Here is an 18,351-nt window from a genome sequence, read left to right on the forward strand (position 1 = left end):
CAGCACCACGACTGCCCGGCCAGCGTGTGTGAACACAGGCAGAGCGCAACCCCATCCACGCCGAATGGCCAGCACCTGGCTTTCCGGCTGGTGTGACAGCTGCTGCTTGAGCCTGCCCCTGGTCTTCCCTCCTTCTAGGTTAGAATGATTAAGAAGCCTAATCATAGAATCACCCCTGCTTCTGACAGCATCCACTCCAGAGGAGAACCCCACTGCCTTAACCCTCCCCGTCACCACCGACAGAAGCCCAGGCCCTGTCACGGGTCTTTTCTAAAACCTTCCGGCTGAGTCACCCTGTGTCTCCCCATGGCCCACTCTCCTGAGCTCCACGAGGAACGACCCCACCCTGCTGAGTTGTGGGTGTGTTCCTGGTGGGCTGATGAGGGGGCGCTGACACACCCAAGGCTTGAATTGTCCTTTTCCTTTGGGTACACTTTCCAGAGCCTTCCACAGTAGACGGCCCACAGCAAACTCTGTGTGATCTCCCTTGTGCCAGAGCCGCTAAGTGTCTCGGCTCCTCGGCCTCCGGTCTCCTCGGCCTCCGCCTGCACCGCATCCCAGGAACCGCAATGACACTGTGTGACACAGATCCCAGGGCCTGACTTCCCCCTGGCAAGCATTTTATTCACATGGTCATCAGACATATGAGCAGCCCAAGCCTAGAGTCCCATTAGGATGGGGGGCCTGTGTTCTGGGGACACTTCTGGTGGCAATTACTGTATCAGTCAGAGCCCCAGCAAGAAACAGATGGCATGCTCAGAAAGATAATTGGAGGAATTTTCAGATGTGACCATTTACAAAGGAAGGTCAGAGTTAGGGCACAAGCACGGCACAGTGAGGCAGAGAGGAATTTCAGCTCTGGGAAGCTGCTCCCACCCCTCGAAAGGACAAAGAATAGTAACCAGGGCCCCTGCCAAGCACAGGCCTGTGCGGAGGGCTCCAGCCCTGACCTCCACCACGTCTCCCTCAACCCAGCCAGGTGGCACAGTCTGGACCCGCAGCTCCCCAGGGCCAGAGGAAGGTGGAGGGTGGAGCAGGGAGGGCAAAAGGAGACTGTCCTCCCCGCACACCTAAGTATCAGCAATAACCAGAGGACACAGTTCTGTAAAATCCCATTGAAAATAGCAACAAAAGGATAGAAGGGACACAAATAAAACTTTTCAAAGAGTGAGCCAAAGTGTTAAGGAAGCGTTGTAAGTGTCACTGAGAACGTCACTGTGTGCGAGAAGACGGAGTACATGGAGGACTATGTGCCACGCTCACGGACAGGAAGCCTCGGGACCGAAACCGGCCAGTTCGCCCCCAAACGGTCCTTCAAAACAGCAGTTCCCATTAAAATGCCAAAGGGTGGTTTTTTTTTTAAAGAAATTCAACTAAGGCGTTCAGCAGACGCGGACGACCTGACGGCCAGGGCACCGACCACGCATCCCCGAGAAAGGCAGAGGGAGCTGGTGCGGAAACGGGCTGTGGGTGGGCCATAGAAGGGGGCTTCTGTCCTAGAGTGGGCCTGCGGAGCCATCGCCAGGCGAGATAATAATGAGACGCTGCCACAGGGCTTTGGGGAGGGGCGCGGCGCAGCCACCGAGCGGGGCACAGGAGACGCCGCTGGCAGGATGCGTAGGGAAGGGACAGCGCTGGAGGCCAGGGGTCCAGCCGACTGTGTTTCTGTCTTAAGCTCGGCCTGCCAAGGGGCTCTGACCTGCACCTCGGCTCCTCCGAGTGGCGGCTTCCATCCGGAGGTCGGGGCCGAGCCCGAGAGGCCAGGTCACGTGTCACCCGAACGACGTCACGGCTCCTGCTGTATTCCCCGTGTCTGGCCCATGTTGTCACCGGCGTCCCCCTCTCCTCGCCCTTTCTGGGTCCAGGTTTCACCTCCTCCTGGGGCACGTGGGTCCCCGTATTCACGGAACATCCTGAAGTGCCGAGGCCCCGACAGGCAGCACTTCGGAGGGCTGAGTCTGCACCCAGTGCTGTTTGAGGTGCTTCGTGTGTGTGGGTCCTCTGTCACCCACGCCCCCTGAACACTCACCCAGCAGCACCTTATCGCTTCAACTTTTGTTTCTTTATTTCTAGAGAGAGGGGAAGGCAGGGAGACAAACCGGGAGAAAAGCATCGACATGCCACAAGGACCCCACCCACAACCCAGGCTCTCGCCCTGGCTGGGAATCGAACCGGTGACCTCTTGATCTGCAGGCCGGCACTCCCTCCACCGAGCCACACCAGCCGGGGCCGTCACATCGCATGTGACTCACACAGCAAACCCACGGCGAGCTCTTGCTGCTGCATTAGCGGTGAAGGGCGAGATGTTACGGTGCCTGACACCAACGAGTGGCTACAGTGGATCTGTACTTCCTGCGAACCCCGAGGAGAAAGGAAACCAGACAGAGGGACGAACAGGTGCTGTTGACCGGCGCTTCGAGCAGGGGGAGCCCACGGCTTGGCTTGACGATGAGACACCCCTGTAGGTCATCGGAACAGTGAAAATGAGGACCGCAGGGACGGCAGGCGTGGGCGGGACCTTACGGGGCGGGCGGCGCTCCCCAAGGCAGTGGGGACAGGCCCAGCTGCCCCTCGGGGATGCACACCCGCTGGTTGCCCAGGCGTTTGTGCGGCGGACGTCGCAGCCTTGCTGTCCGCCTGCAGAGGCGCGAGCGGTGAACTCCCGACAGGCCCCTGCTGCAGGGTACTACGCAGCAGCGGGGGACAAAGATCAGCCTGGGTACATTCCGTGGTCCTCACCCGAGGATTACGTGCTTTCTTACTGATTTTAGAGAGAGGAGGGCGGGCAGAGAGAGAGGAGCATGCATGTGAGAGAGAGACATCGCTCGCTCCCCTCCATACACGCCCTGACTGGGGCCAAAGCCTCCGTCTGCTGGTGCACAGGACGATGCTCCAACCAGCTGAGCCGCCCGGCCAGGGCCAGCTTGGGCACCTGTTTAAATCCACACAAAATCCACCAAGCCGCCATTTTCAGAATGCTGGGCACGGGGCATGGAGGCCAGTGGTCCCTGTGAGACAGGGAACAAGTGAGGCCGAGTGCCCTCTGATCACTGCCCGGGGGCGTCCAGGCAGCAGCCAGGGCCACAGTCCAGACCAAGAGCAGGGTTCCCCTGAGCGAGGAGACCCTGCGGGCAGTGCATGAGACCTTGGGGCTCGTGTCCCAGGAGGGCCACCAGACAGGACAGAGCTGCACAGAGAAGCACTGGCCCCTGCAGAGGCTCCACCTGGGGTCTCTGGTGAGTGCAGACCAGAGGGCACGTGGGATGGAGAGACTTCCAGAAACAAGCCGGGCCCTGCCCCTGGGGCCGAGGGTAGTCCCTACTCCCAGTGCCTGAGAAAAACGTCACGTCACATCACCGGCAGGACACCACGTGTTCCGAGGGGCCGGCTTCCTGTTGCCAGGGATGAAGCGGGGCATTTGAAAACAAGCAAGGACCCTAAAGGCCTGTCCGGCAGGCTGTGGGGCCTCAGCTGGACGGACCACAAGTGTGGCCGGGGGAGGCCACACCCTTCTCTCAACGTCCCCGGGACCCACGGAAACGTGAGGGTGTCAGACACCTGAACGAGACTATAAAGAACCGGATCTGACCGGCGTGTGCAGGAGACTCCGCCCAAACCTTGGGACGCACTCCGCCGAAGTGCGCACTGGACGTGTCCCCAGACAGACGGGATTCTGGAGGGAAACAGTCTGCAGCACAGACACCCAACGGACCGCCCAGTGTCCTCGGCCCCATGAAACCGCATTTCTTGGGCAGTGTGTGGTGAGTGGGCTGACTCACCCCCAGATATTTTGGGGCACCTCCTACGAGCAGGCTCTGGTGTAGGTGCTGGTGTTATAGCCAGGGACAGACAGACAGACAGGGACCCTGCCCTGGGGGTGCTGATTTTCTAACAGGACTCATGAGAGGCGGAAAACCAGAACGATGACCAAGAAAACCTAAGAGGTGTTGTCCCCACGCCAGTGTCACCGGGGAGGCCCGCAGAGCAGGCCCTGTGCGTCACCGAGCGGCGCCCCAAGACAGGTGGCGAGCCATGCCCAACCTGGGAGCAGAGGTGGGTGCACCAGCCCACAGCAGCCCATGGAGCCACACACAGTCACACACACTCATGGTCACACACACAGTCAGACACACACCCAGAAATGTGTAGAGACAGAGACACACACAGAGACACACGGAGAGATGGACAGACACACCCAATACACACAGCCAGAAACCACAAACACAAATACCCAGACACGCACAGCCAGACACACCCAGTGACACACCCCCAATCACACCATCTCACACACACACACACACACACACAGGCGTCTGGCAGATGTGAAGAGACAGCACAGGACAGCATCGCACAGGCACCTGCACCCCGTGCCCGGGGCTCACAGGTCAGTCACTCAAACCGACGCCAACACGGCTGGCCCGTCCCACGCCCGGGAGTCCCACACGCTTTCGTGGCTGGAGTTCTGCCATCTGCGTACCTGAGAGCGACAGTCTCGAGTTGGCCTGAATGAAACACCAGCTCTCAGGCTGCAGCGCGGGGTTGAAATGCCAGCTCCTCATGGCGGGGGGCCAGGCTGCCGACGCAGCCCGGTGTGCGAGAACTTGCCAGCAGAGTAAGTGGCCGGTGAGTCAGGGGGCAGGACCGTCCCTTCACCTCGGGAAGCGGCAGGCCTGCAGCGACACCCTTGTTTGTTTGCTGAGTGCACGAGCGCCCCGTCGAAATCCGCCGTGAGAGGCACAGGCGGTGCGTTTGGGAGGGCCCGCAGCCTGGCCGTGCTGTCCTCGGACCCGTCAATGGGGAGTGTCTCTCCAGGTGCAGTGGCAACCTCTCCACTCTCTCCACACGTCACCGCAGGCATCCCGCACTTCTGCTGGATTTGCGGTTACTCGACACCTTCGGCGCCTTTGTGCACAGCAGTTTCCAAATGCGGTCTCCAATGGTCCGTCTGCTGGCACGCGAACAACTGGCTCCTGCGTTCCGATCTCCGTCATCGGGGTAAACTGCACGTCTGGCAGACTGGCCCTCTGAACCACTGACGGCAGGTGCACAGCTCAGGGGCTTCAGGCACACTCCCGCGTGTGCAGCCGCCTCCGCCGCCGCCTTCCGTCTGGACTTTCTCATCGTCCCAGATCGACGCCTGTCCCCTGTGTACTGACCGTCAGCGGTCGAGGTTGTATTAGGCTCCTGAGCTGCTGTAACAAGCACCACGGACACTCACGTCCCCGTGCTGGAGGCTGGAGTCGGAGACCCAGGCCTCACGGGGCTGGTTCCCGAGGCCTCTCTCCTGGGCGTGCAGATGGCCGTCCTCTCCCTGTGTCCCCACACGGCCGTCCCTCTGTGCGTGTCTGTGTCCTGGTGTCCTCTTCTGGTGAGGACCCCCGTTGGATTGGATTGGGACCCACCCCAGTGGCCGCATTTTCCCTTCATCCCCTCTTTAAGGGCCCGTCCCCAAATACGGTCACATTCCGAGGTGCTGGGCTTTGGGCATCAGCACCTGAATTTGGGGGCCACAGTCCAGGCCATGGAGGGAGGGAGTCAGTGGCACATCGAGCTCCCTCCTTGTTCCCTGGATGGCGAGTGTCTCCCACCCAACCCCTCACCCCAGCCATTGGTTCATTCACAGAGGGGATCTCACTGCTGAGTTGCTTCCAGAAAGCATGGTCCTGGGGGCTCAGGCCCCCCCCCCGGCCTTGGGGAGCGAGCAGGAGGGTCTGGCGGTGCAGCTCCTTCCCAGAGGGGCTGGGGACCCAGGGGTCACGGCTCTCGAGGAGGTGGCACAGGATTGGAGTGCTGCTGGTGAGTGTGTGTGCATGCACGTGTGAGCGTGTGGGCACGTGTGAGCATGTGTGACCACGCGTGAGCGTGTGTGCGTGCTTCTGAGCATCTGCGTGGTGATTGCACACGAGTGCATGAGGGTGTGTGAGCACATGGGAACATGCGTGTGAACGCGTGGCAGTGTGTGGGGGTGCGTGTGAGCACGTGCAAGGGCATGATGGCGTGCAGCGCACACCAGGCGCTCCGGGTCACAGAGACACACACGGCCTCGCGACCTCAGCCGGGACTCGGGAAACGTGCCACGTCCAGACCACGCGACCGGCCACGGTGCCGAAGGGACCCTCAAAAAGACAGGAAAAAAATCCCTATTAAACCCAAATTTCACGGGGAAACACTGCCGTTGCACAAGTGCCGACCCGCCAGCTACGCGCGTGTGGCGGGTTCCGGAGACACGGACTCAAGCCCTGCGGCCACGGTAACTCTAATTACTGACGTTCAGCATCGCCGTCGGATGCTTTCCTCCCGCTCACTCCAGGACGGCGCTCCCCTGCGCGGCGGGGACGTGTGACCCGGCCCCGGGGGGCGGGAGGGTGTTTGCTGTGCTTCTCCTGATGCCGAAAACAAATAACAATGGTCATAAAAACCAAATTGAAAACATAAATAAACCGTCTCATTACGAGGCAGGAGGGGGTGGGGCGGGACGCCGGGCTGGTCCTCACTGTCCCCACAGTTCTTCGGGGGCTGTGGCCTCGCTGGGGTCTCAGGAGCCATTTGTCATTAGACAAGTCAGCACAAAGACAGCCACATGGAGACGCGGGGCTGAGGGAGCCACAGCTCAGCAAGCACGGCCTCGTCACACGCTGGTGTGCCTGCTGCCACCAGACCGAGCGGCGCCCCCCAGGGTTGTCCGCTTTGGGGCACCCCCCCCCCCGCCCCATCCCAAGAGTTCCACTTCTGGAAGGAAGGAGGTGGCAGAGAGCCCCGCCCCGCAGTGCCCTCCCTGCTGCTCTCTGGTCTTGCTTCCCTCCCTTCGCCTCGCTCTAAAAATAAATAAATAACATCTTTTCTTAAAAGAGACTCTGACCCCCATCTTGCTGCAGCCCGTGTGGGACACGTCAGTCGTCAGTCGTGGTGAAAACACGCACAAAGGTCGCTGAATGGAGCGCTGCTGAGCAGGCTCCTCGGGCTGTCGCGTCACTGAGCACCCAGGGCCCCCAGCTCCATTCCTCTCCCCATTTCCTACTTGGACGGCAGTGGGGATGCACAGGTGGGGGTGAGGAGCATGGGGGTGCCTCTGCCCCCCCAGTGTCACCCCAGATGGGCCGGGGGAACAAAGCCAGGGGCCCTGGACCTTGAACCCTCAGGCTGGAGGTGCCGATGCTCTCCGGACCCCTCCGCCCTCCCAGCGACGTATGGACGCCTTGCCAAGCTGGGGGACACTTGGAGCCTCCTGGGGCTCTGAGTCACTGGAAAGTCCCCCGTGTTCTGAGGCCAGGTCCTGGTTCCCAGGTCCTGAAGCCCCTCCGTCTGGGAGTCGCCCGGGCACAGGCTCCCAAGCAGCCCCTGCTTCCCCACCCCTGCTCAGGTGCCCCTCACCTCACTCAGTGCTGACCAACCAGCTGAGCCAGAAAGGAGTGGAGCCCGCTCTCGGGGTGGCCCCCAGGCTGGGCTGCAGGGGAAGGCTGACAGGTGGCAGGGCCCGCTGCTCACAGCAGTTTTTGTTCCCGCGATGACCATAGGTCGTGACCCTGCGGGACGCCGCAACCCAGCAGGCGAGCCCCTGGAGGGGCTTGGTCAAGGTGCTGCTGTGGCAAGCGGCCCCCGGGGCAGGCACTGACCTCAAGGACAGAGGACTGTGGGCCCAAGGAGACTGTGGGCAGGGCCCAGGGGTGCCCCCTGCGTCCCCGCCCACTCCGCACTCTCTGGCCTCCGCAGCCCGGTGCTCTTCCCTCAGCCCTGCAATCCGACTGCCTGCACCTCGGGGCCGGGGAGGTGGGCCCACCCCCAGGGCTCCGGGCCTCTCTGTCCCCAGGTGGAATGGGCAGCATTGCCTGGTGGATCCCAAATTACCAGGAGGGGGACCCAGTTGGCCCAAGTAGGCAGACGGCACCCTGGTCCAACGAGCCAAGGTCGGGGGCATCACTGGGCCTCCCGTCCTGGCTCAGAGATCAGGGTGCCGACCCGGGACAGACAACTCCGTAGGTCTCCGCTATACTGGACCCGAGATGGACGACGACAAGCAGGGCCCGACAGCACAAGCATGGGCAACACCACAAAGCCCACAAAACACCACGGCCAGCCTCGAAGGCCGAGTCACAGGCCCGGCAGGGGCACTGGCCACACACCTGCCAGAGAGGGGCTGGCGTCTGTGGTGCAGAGAGGGCGGCTGTGAGCAAACGCCCGACGTCTCTGGAGAAACACAGGCGAAGGGCGCGGTATCAGAGCTGCCAACCACGAGCCAGCGCCACCAGGGCGCACAGGGGGTCTGGTCACGGGCGTGACGGCTGGTGCGCAACCCGGAGGAGTCGTCAGGTCACAGGACTGTGAGAGGGCGGGTGGTGGCGAAGGACAGAGGGCTCACGAAACCGAGCGCCCCTGCCCTCGGGCCCCGGTGCGGAAGTGCGTCGCAGGAAAACGGTCAGAGACGCACGAGAATGTGCGAGTTCAAGTGGACAGAAGTGAGTGTCCTGCCCATGGGGGGTGTTACCCCGCCTCGCACGGCGTGAGGGGCGATTCAGGGGTGACCCACCCCAACTGGCCGCGGGGCCCAGGCCCTCGGTCAGAGGCCACCCGGGGGGTCCTATGAGGTTCGGGACGGGATGGGCGGCGGAGTCGGGGGTGGGGGGCTGAGTGAAGCTGCCGTGCGGTGGGCCTCGACTGACCAGCAGGAGGCTGGGTGGACCCGCAGGCCGACCTTCGCGAGCTCAAGGGAGGGCCTCAGCCCCAAACCAACTCAACCCAAGTTTTAAATCAAGTTTTCTCCTTGCAGGGTTGTTAAGAGCTCCTTGCCTATTCCAGATACGAATCTCTTTATCGGGATCCGTTCTCCCAGTCCGTGGCTTTCCATGTTTTTTATAGTGGCGTTTTGAAGCACAAAACGTTTTCATTCTGATGGTGTTCAAGTTCTTATTTTTTTTAATTGTACAATTTGGGCTTTTTAGCATCTATACAAAATAGGTTTGCCTTACCCAAGGACACAAGGGTTTTCCCCTGTGATTTTTTTCTAGAAGTTTTGTACTTACGGCTCTGACACTGAGCAGATGGCGCCTTTTGTGGAAACGATCCCTCTCCTCCACAGATAACCTTTGACCTTTGCGCCTTTGTGAAAGCCCGTTGCCGTAAACCTCGGGTGGGTCCCAGGACCCCAGGACCCCAGGGTCATTCTGTGGCCGGTGTGTCTCTCCGTAAGCCAACGGCATTCTGCCCTGCTGGCGGCGGCTTCAGACTAGGACCAAATCGGGCCACGTGACTCTTCCAACTCCGGTCTCCTTCATCATTGTTTGGGATTTCCTTGGTGCTTTGCACTTCTTCCAAATTTTAGAATCAGCTTGTCAATCTCAAAAAAAAAAAGCTGGTGATGGTTTGGGTTGAAACGGTGCTGATTTCATAGATGAGTGTGGGAAGAACCGACACGCTCACAGGGGTGAGCCCGGCACCCATGAGCGCGGGCGCTAGTGCCCTGGGGCCCCAGGACGTCCCCGCAGCCATGGGTGGCCCTGTGCGCACGGCTTTTCACACCCCGTTTGTTCAATCCGCCTGTAAGTATCCCCGGGTTTTGAATCTGTTTGTGAATGGTATTTGTTTTTATAATTTCAATTTCTAATTGCCTGTTGTTGGGACACAGAATTTTGATATTTTGGCTTTGAAGCCTGTGATTGGCTAACCTCACTTATGAATGAATCCTAGCCTCTTGGAACTTAGGGTTTTCTACAGCCAATAGCGTCGCCTGCGAATCGAGACTGTTTTAATCTTTCCCATCCACTCCCGTAAAAATAGAAAGTATAACTTCCGTTTCCTTGCCGCATCTCGCGGGCTGGGCCCTCCAGCGTGATGCCGAAACGAAGTGCCGAGAGCGGGTGTTTCTGCCGCAGGACCACTCGCGTTGCTGAGAGTGAGGAGCACGCAGTTGCCGTGGGTTTCTGCAGCTCCCGGTCATCAGGTTCGAGAGCGACCTGCTAGTCTTAGCCTACGGAGGCTTGGTTCTGTTTTCGATCCTGAATGGACCTGGAATCTCGCCAAGGGCTTTTACCTTTGAATCTGTGGAAATGGTCACGTGTCCTTTCTGCTCTAGACTGCCAGCTCGGTGACCTTAAACTTCACGTCCGGGAATGAGCCCCGCTTGGTCCTGTGCACAACATCCTAGGAATCCACCCAGGAATCCTGAGTCTGGGCTCAGGATGTACGAGGGGGGACCCCCCCAAAACCCGGAATTTATTTATTAAAAATTCTGCATTTATTCTTGCATGTTGAGACTTCAGTCACCTTCAAACTACTCCCCATTGGATGCGATGAGCCTGTCAAGACGCTCAGTTTGCGGACGCGTTGATGATGATGCCCTTTAGTGCTTCTGCCATTTTTTTGTTTCACCTCTTCCACATCGGCCAAATGTTTCCCTTCGAGGACTTTTTTCATCCAGAGTAACAAAAAAAAGTCGCTCTGGGTGAGATCTGATGAGTAGGGAGGTGGGGCACAGGGATCACGCCATTTTGGGTCAAAAACTGCTGAGCACTCAGCGGGGTGTGGGCAGGTGCGCTCGCTCCTAAACCACCCGTCCTGAGATGGGCAAACGCATTCAAAGAGTCTTCAAAAAATTCACTGAAGCCGGATGCAACCTCTCACAGCAACACCAGCTGGTGCACTGATGCAGATGGGTTCCTAGAACTCTCACCTGGTGGGGGAGCCTGGACTACAAGGGCCCCACCCTCCAGAAGGTAATTCTGGTGTTTTCAGGTCCTCCCTCATTCATCGGACTTTAACTTTCTTTCCTTGTTGAGCCCTGGCCTGTGTCAGGCACAAGATCACGACGGTCTCGTGTGAAGAGCTAGGGAGTGTCCCCTCCTCCTCTGTGTTCTGAAATACCTGGTGTCCTTGTTACTTCTTAAGGGGCTAGTGTCACTCTCCAGCCAGGCCTCCTCAGCACCAAAGCCAGCACTGGCCCGGAAGGGGCACGCTCGTGACCTCCACAAAGATGGGGAGAGGAGACAATCTGCTGCGAACTGTTGAGTTTGGGAGTTTATGCAGCAGACACCAGGAAAGATGCAGGAGGGAGCCGGCCCGAGGCCCTGGTGTGAGGGCAGGCTGGCAGCGGGGATGCAGGCTGGGGCTGAGAGTGGGCGCAGATGCCCGGAGGACAGAGGCAGGAAAGCAGAGTGGCTTCCCACGAAGCCCTGAGAAATGCCGGTGGTACGGGCTGCACGCATGCAGAGCAGACTGCGTGGAGGCCAGAGAGGGAAGACAAGACCCCAGCAGCCCAGGGGTGTCCATATGAGAATGGGCCAAGTAAGGCCAAATGCTGCTGAGGGCACAAGAGAGGTGGCAAGTCCTGTGGGCTGGGGAGGCCCCGGAGATGGTGGCAGGGCCCAGCAGAGGGAGACAAGGAGGCCAGGAATTACCTGGGAGTCCCGGCCCAGGCAGGTGCCTCTTCTCCAGGTACCAGGCCTGCCACCCCTTGTCTGCCTGCTGATGGCCCTGCCAGGTGACTCCAGGCCTGCCTCCAGCCAGGCTTCACCCTGGGGAGTTAGTTTCTCTAGGCCAAGCTCCCCAACGCTCCTCAGATCCAACCACGCCCCTCCCCTAGCTTCTGTCTGCGGTGGTCTCTTTAACGCTGGGAGCCCCGGCCGGCTGGTGTTTGCACACCTTCTGAGGCCTCAGCCCTTAGCACAGCCCCAGGGGTGTACAGTGGCAGAGAGGAACCCACAATTGGTCCGAGGGCTGCCTCATTGCCCGCAGGTCCTCTGGGTGGGGTGCTGGGAAGATACTAGTGTTCACATGGCCTTCCCCCCAGGGCGGGCAGGTGCAGGGGCTGGCCCTGGAGAGCTTTGGGGGCGGGGGACGCTGGCCTTCCAGGACTTGGCCGCAGACTCCCTGCTAGGTCCGGCAACCCAGGGGCTCAACTGCTGTGCGACCCCTCCCACATCGGCAGGGTTGGGGGGGCTCCCTGCTCCCGAGGACCTCTCCTCTCCTCTCCCACCACCCTGTGTAACACGAGCTTAAAGCAGGTGGGAGGGTTTTCCTACAGGAAACGGATTTGGCCACCTGGGCAGACGCTGCTCCGGAGCTGTCGGTGCCGGTGTGCCCTGGCCCAACCGCCAACACGACGGAAGAAGCGTCCGCACGAAGGCCGGGGAGCCGCCTCCTCAGGGAGGCTCACTGCTGGGTGACCTGGGATGTGTTCCTTGACCCCGCTGTGCTGGTCACGTTGTATACCCGGGAAGAAGGAGCGGAGGAGGGCAGCGTCCCTGGCACGGCCTCGGGAGGCGCAAGGTCACGATTCGGCCAAGCGCCCCCGCAGTGCCATCGTCCCGGGGGAAGTGAGGGATCGAGCAAGTCTTTCTGACGCCAGCGGTCGCGGCCAGCAGACACGGGGCGGGGAGCCAGGGGCCGCAGATTGTCCACCCGCATCGGCCCCAGCGGCCCTTGCGCGCTCCCGCCCCGCGCGCTCCCCCTACCCCCGCAGCCCCCGCCCCGCTGCTTGCACCGTCCCGGGGGCGGTTCGAGACCCGGGCGGCAGGCTGGGAGGCGCGCTGGGGACCGCCAGTCCCCGCACCGCCCCGGACTGCCCTCCACTCGCCGGGACCTCGCCCGGGACTCGCCCAGGACTCGCCTCCTGGAGTCCAGCTCCCCCGGTGCCTGCCGCGGCTGGGAGGCGGAGGGGGTGGCGGCGATGCGGCCACCTCTGATTGGTCACATCCGCTGATTGGCCGACGCAGGAGCCACTCGCAGCCGCCGCCGCTGCAGGAGGCTTCGCTCGTTAGGGCTCGGCTTGGCTCGGCTCCGCTCGGCTAGGGGGCCCGAGCGCTAGGCTCTGCTCCGCTCGTCTGCGCTGCCGCGAACCGATTGACGGGCGTGCGCGGGGGGCGCGGGGCGCGGGCCTCGGCGGCGGCGGCGGCGGAAGCCTAGTGCCCCCGCCCGCCCGGTCCTCTCGCAGAAGCGGAGGCAGAGCCGCGGGCCGCAGCGGAGCGGGAGCGGGGGGCGGCGGCGAGGGGAGGCGCGAGGGGCGCGGAGCAAGCGCGGCCCACTGGGCACCGCCGACGCGGCTCAGCGGGCGGACGGACAGAAGCGGACGGACGCGGACCGACGCGGCCCCTCCCTGCCGCCGCCGCCCGCCCTCCCGGGGCGCCCACCTCGCCGGCGCCGGGCCCGGGAGCAATGACATCGACGGGGAAGGACGGCGGCGGGGCGCAGCACGCGCAGTATGTGGGGCCCTACCGGCTGGAGAAGACGCTGGGCAAGGGGCAGACAGGTGCGTGCGGGCCGGGCCGGGGGCCGGCGGCCAGGGGAATTGGAGGGGGGGCCCTGGGGGCCGAGGTCAGGGGGACCTGGGCACTGAGGCGGACCGGTGGCGTCAGGGAACTGGCGAGGACCGAGTCGCCGGGAGGACCGGGGGCGCCAGGGGATCAGGGAGGACTAGGGGCAACGGGGAGGCCCAGGGCGCAGGGATGCACAGGCCCGCCGCGGTCGGGGAGGCCGTGCTGACCGCGCGCTGAGCGGGGCCCAGGAAGGAGGCCCTCCTGAGTGCGGTGCTGCAGGCCCGGCCCGGCCCGGCCCCGGCCGGCAGCCGCGAACAATGGGCGGCCGGGAGCTGGGTCCCGCTGCGGAGTCCCGCAGGCCGCGCGGTTGCGGTCGGCCCGGCGCGGCCCAAGGACACGCGGCGCAGACGGGGGCGCACGGGCCCGGCCAGCGCCCCTCGGCCCTGGCTGCAGGTGCGCGGCCCCGGCCGCATTGTGCGCCGGAGCGATCGGGCCCATTGTGCCGCGGGAGGAGGGGGCCGAGCGGGCGCCCATCTGCCGTCTGCCGCGGCCGCGCTAATAGGCGTGCCGCCGGAGCAGCTGCGCCCCGGGCCGCGCGCCCCCGGCCGCGACCCCAAACTCCGGGTGGCCGGCAGGCAGGGAGGCCGCCCGGTGCGGTCTGCGGGCCAAGGAGGCCATCCTGGCCAGGCCGGGACCTCTCTCCACGGTGGGAATGGGAGAGTGCCCAGGCCACTGAAAGGGCTGGACAGCGCCTTTTCCCCCTCCAGCCTACGCTCAGAATGTCTCTGCAACGCTGGCGCTCCCCAGGGGAGGGAGAGGGAGCCTGGTACCTGGCCCCAGACGGATCCGGGCCGCGGGTCCTCCCAGACTGTGGTGGTGCAGACCCCAGGCCTATGGGAGGAAGGAGGGGGCTTCCCGGCTGGGTCTGGTTCTCTCCCTGATCAGGTCAGGTCCCAGCCAAGCAGCCAGTCTCCTCCTCCACCCAGTCTCCTCCGCCCTGTTCACAGAGTGGCGTTGTGGGGGGCTGGGCTCAGCCATTTTCTTTCTTCTCCCAGGACCGGCCTTGCCTGGTGCCCAGAGGTCCGGTTGGCCGAGGTCTCTGGGCTGCTCCTTAGCCCTAAGACAGGCAGGGGGGCAGAGGAAGGAGGGAGGGTGCAGGGTGGGGGTCTGGGAGGCAGCTGTGAGAGCCGGGGCCCTGCAGACCTTCCCAGAGCCCCCGGGGGTGGCAGGGAGGTGGAGCCGGAAGGTGGTGTTTGGGAGGAAAGTGGGCCAGGTCCAGCTCTCTGAAGAGGCCGTGGCTGTGATGTAAGCAGAGAGCGTGAGGTGTCACAGACGGCCCCCTATGCCGACTGCGGAAGCACTGAGGGGCCCCTGGCCGCTGGGCAGTGCCTTTGGGGGTGGGCATGGCACGGCTCGGGTTCGGGTTCGAGGAGGAGGAGGAGGTGGCAGACAGGCTGGCTGCTCAAGAGTTCAGACGGTGTAGGTTTCCTGGGAGGGACAGCTGTGGTTGGCGGAATCCTCGGTGGGGGAGGGGCCCAGGGCAGCAAAATGCGGGAGGCAGTGAAATAACCTAATTATTGTGCGGATAAAACGTTAGGAGGAAACATGGGTGAGCGAGTGAAGGCAGGGACAGATCGCGCACGGACGCGCACGCCGGCCTTCGTGGGCGGCCTCGTCCCGCGCTCTTCACGCTGTCACGCTGTTAATTACGGGAGGCCCCCCCTGTAATTAACAATAATGAACACAAAAGGGGGGCCGCGTGTGTGTCTCAACAACACGCCACCATGTGCTGCTTGGGAAACAGCTCCAGGGGCTGACGAAGCCGGCAGCCTCCCCCCTCGAGAAAAACCATGCTGCAGACGTGGGGCGGCCACCGGCGGGGGGGGGGGGGGGGTCTGTCAGCCCTGTGTCCCTTCTGGCCTCACTCACGGCTGGGGCACCCGCTCCCAGGAAGACTCTCCATCCTTTGGGTGGGAGGATCCCCTAGTGGGTGGACTGGGGCCTCCACGGGTGGGGGCACCCGGCTTGGCCACTCAGCTTGCTGGCTGGTCCTCGGCACCAAGTGCCAAGAGCGTGTGGACCCCCCAGCCTGTCCTTTCACCCAGAAGCAACCGTCTGACCTATTCAGGGGCTGGGCTGTGGCCGGGAGCTCCCTGTGTAGCCGAGGCAGCTGCCTCCTGGTAGTGGGCCAGAGCTGGGGCTCCTGCTGCCCAGCCCGGCCGTCCGTCTCAAGGCCATGGTCACCTCAGTCCGGTCTCTTCTGTGCTCACCTGGGTCCTATGAAGTGGAAGCTGTGGCCCCCTGGGAGCTGTCGGTGGCGGCAGTGGCATGGGGCAGCTGGACCTCTCAGCCCTTCCGTTCCAAGCCAGGGCTAGTTGGAAGGTGGGCCCACTGCACAGCCCCGAATACTGCCTTTGGGGCATGCGAAGAGGGGTGGGGGACGCTGCCCAGTGCCCATTGCAGGCAGGGGCCCAGCTTCGGCCCTCTGCCTGCTGGGGCCCCCCGGGGCCCCCTAGCTGTTGTGTGTTTGCATGGCCTGTGCACTGCGGCCCAGTGAGGGGCTCTGCCACCCACGCTGTGGTCGGGCCGTGGTCGCAGGGTCGTCTGCCTTCTGCCCCCGTCTCCTCTGCCGGCCACCCTGGACCTGGCCTGGCCTCGTCAGGCAGCCCCATGGAGGCCTCCAGCAGCCATGTCGCAGTCTCTGGTGGAGACAAGGGGCTTCGGGTCCTGACGGGGCCGGTGTCGCTGCACAGCGAGCAGTCCACCCCGAGACCCGGCCTGGCCTCCCCCTCCTCCGGGAGAGGGTTCTTCAGCCGGGGCGGGGGACGGGAGGCACCCCCAGAGGGCCCCGGCGGGGATGGCCAGGTCCGGGAGGTGCGTTGCCTGCACCATGTGGTGTCCTCCCTCCTGTCCCGGGAACCAGAGGCTGGGCGGGTGGCAGGCTGAGGGAGCTGTCTGGGAGCCGTGGCCCCAGGACATAGTGCAGCCTGCTCACCTGGCTGGACCCCCTGGCCGGCAGGTGGGCCCAAGGGACCTGGATGTCTCCTTCTGTGTTCTCTGCTAGGGGACCTTTAGCAGAAATAATGTGGAGTGCTGGTGGCAGGCAGGCTGGAGAGGAGTCTTGGGGTGGGAGGAGCCTGTGAAGATAGGACAGGTGAGAGAGGAAGTGACAGGTGACCTGGGGGGAGAGTCGGGCAGGCCCTGGGTGACCAAGGCCAGGAGCTGGATGGGGAGGCGGAGGCCGCGGAGGGAAGGGACATGTCTGGTGGGGCTGAGGTGGGGTGGGCCCAGGAGCCTTCTGGAGTTCCCTGGGGCTGAGGCCGGGAGAAGGAGCCAGCCTCCCTGAGTGGGCGGGACATGGGGCACGGGGCAGAGGTGGACGGAGCAGGGGGAGTGGGTCTGTGGACACGCTGAGGGTGCCCAGCCTGTCGTGTCTGATGGTCACCTCCACGGGCAGCCTGCTGGCCCTTGCCGTGTGTGCCGAGCCTGCCAGTCGGTGCCTCCGGCTGGCTGCAGTCCGTCTAACCCTCTGGCCAGGCCAGGAAACCGGCTCAGACGCAGCGCTCGGTCAAGGACAGTAGCTCCTCGGGCCGGCAGCAGAGTGCCGTCCACTCGTGCACAGGTGTGGCCTGAGCGTCTGAGTGTGCAGGGCCCTGTGCTCCGCGCGTTGCCGCCCGGCTCGAGGAAGGGGGTGGCAGGGGCACCCCTCTATCTCCCCGACCCCCACACGGTGGTGAGAAAGGCCTAAGCAGTGTCCCTTGGCTCCCCAGCCAGCTCTGGGTGGGCTGTCCCTGTGGATCGCAGGGTGGGGGGGTTCCTGCCTTGAAGGGTGGGCAGCTTCCTGCAGGCAGGGATGGGAGGGGTGGCTGTAGGCAGAGCCCTAGGACCCTGCCCACTGTGGCCTGCTGTGGCTCTGGGCACCTGTGAGTGGTCACAGGTTCCACCTGCCTCCGCACTGGTGGCAGGGACCGGCTCTGTGGGGACTCGTGTGTCCTGGGAAGGGCCCACTGTGCGGAGCACACAGCCGCAGCAGTGCCGAGGAAGGACCTGCCCTTTGCAGGACGGGCCACCTTGGTGTGGCTCTGGCTGTGGGTCTCTCCCCCGGAATCACCAAGGCCTGGCACCCCCGCCCCCAGGCTTCCAGCAGGACACAGGAATTGCCCGAGGCCCCTCTGTGGCTGTCTGCGGCGCAGCCTCTGCCCTGCCGTGGGCCCCGGGGCACGGAGTTGTCTCTAGAACCGTCCCGAGCATGTGTTCCCGGCTGCGCATGTGCCGGCAGGGCCAGACCGGACCCTCCCTTTCCCCACGGAGCGCGGCCACCCCGGCCACGACCCCGAGCTCCCGAGGACAGCCTGGTTGCAGCAGATCCTGGGGCTTCAGGGGTCGATGCTGCTGGACATGCAGCCTCCCTGGACCGTGCTGGGGCCTCCACTCCAGCACTCCAGGTCCCGCCCCTTCCTGGCCCATGGCTGACGGGCTAGGCCTGGTGGGGGAGGGGGCTGGGGCGAGGGGGACGCGTGTGTGGACTGGGGACTCCAGGGCTGACTCCCTGACTGGCCCCCTTCAAGGAGCAGTGGAGCTTGTGAGGGCCCTGCCTTGGGCCGGGGAACACCCAGGTCCCTGCTGCCCACACTGGCACCTCACCGGGGCCGGCCCGGGCGTGCTCCTGGTCCCGGGCTCGAGCTCGGGCACCTTCCCTGCTGGGTGCACCTTCCTCTGGCTCTCTGCTCTCCTGTTTGTCACCCTTCTGTGAGTGACCACTGCCCGCCCTGCCTGCGGGGCAGCCTGCTCCGCTCCCGTTGGCTGTGCCACCCGCATGTGTGCGGACTGGGAGGGCCCGAGGCTAGCGCTCGCCGGGGGCACTCGCAGCACCTTCGAGCTCCGGTGTGGAGGGCACCGCGCCTTTGAGGACCCTGGACACAGAACTGGCTTCCGTGGGGACTTGAGAGCATCAGGCTGCGCCAAAGGCTGCACCCTGGCTGGGCGGTGGCACCGAGACAAGAGGTGGCCAGTCACCGTGCACACTGCTGTGGGGCTGTGCCTGGAGCTCCCCGGGCCCCAGGGCCCCTGTGCCTGCCCCACTCAGAGGTGGACAGCGTCCCCTCGG

The 18,351-nt window shown here is 63.7% G+C and overlaps 1 protein-coding gene across 10 annotated transcripts in view; it reads left to right on the forward strand.

Moving 5' to 3' along the window:
• Positions 1–12,801: 12,801 nt before the first annotated feature.
• Positions 12,802–18,351, forward strand: part of BRSK2 (BR serine/threonine kinase 2) — a 45,806-nt gene continuing 40,256 nt past the window's right edge. For 5 of the 10 annotated variants that reach the window (XR_008426932.2, XM_053925101.2, XM_053925103.2 and 2 more), the window contains exon 1: positions 12,830–13,237. Coding sequence is in view for 9 of the 10 variants with exons in the window: in XM_053925101.2 (XP_053781076.1) it covers positions 13,144–13,237 (94 nt within the window). In the remaining variant the exon portion in view is untranslated. Of the gene's footprint in view, positions 13,238–18,351 lie in introns of all 10 variants that reach the window. The other 5 variants (XM_053925100.2, XM_053925102.2, XM_045183449.3 and 2 more) reach the window with 2 other exon arrangements.

This window comes from Desmodus rotundus, chromosome 5 (assembly GCF_022682495.2).
Source record: "Desmodus rotundus isolate HL8 chromosome 5, HLdesRot8A.1, whole genome shotgun sequence".
In the NCBI taxonomy this organism is placed as follows: domain Eukaryota; kingdom Metazoa; phylum Chordata; class Mammalia; order Chiroptera; family Phyllostomidae; genus Desmodus; species Desmodus rotundus.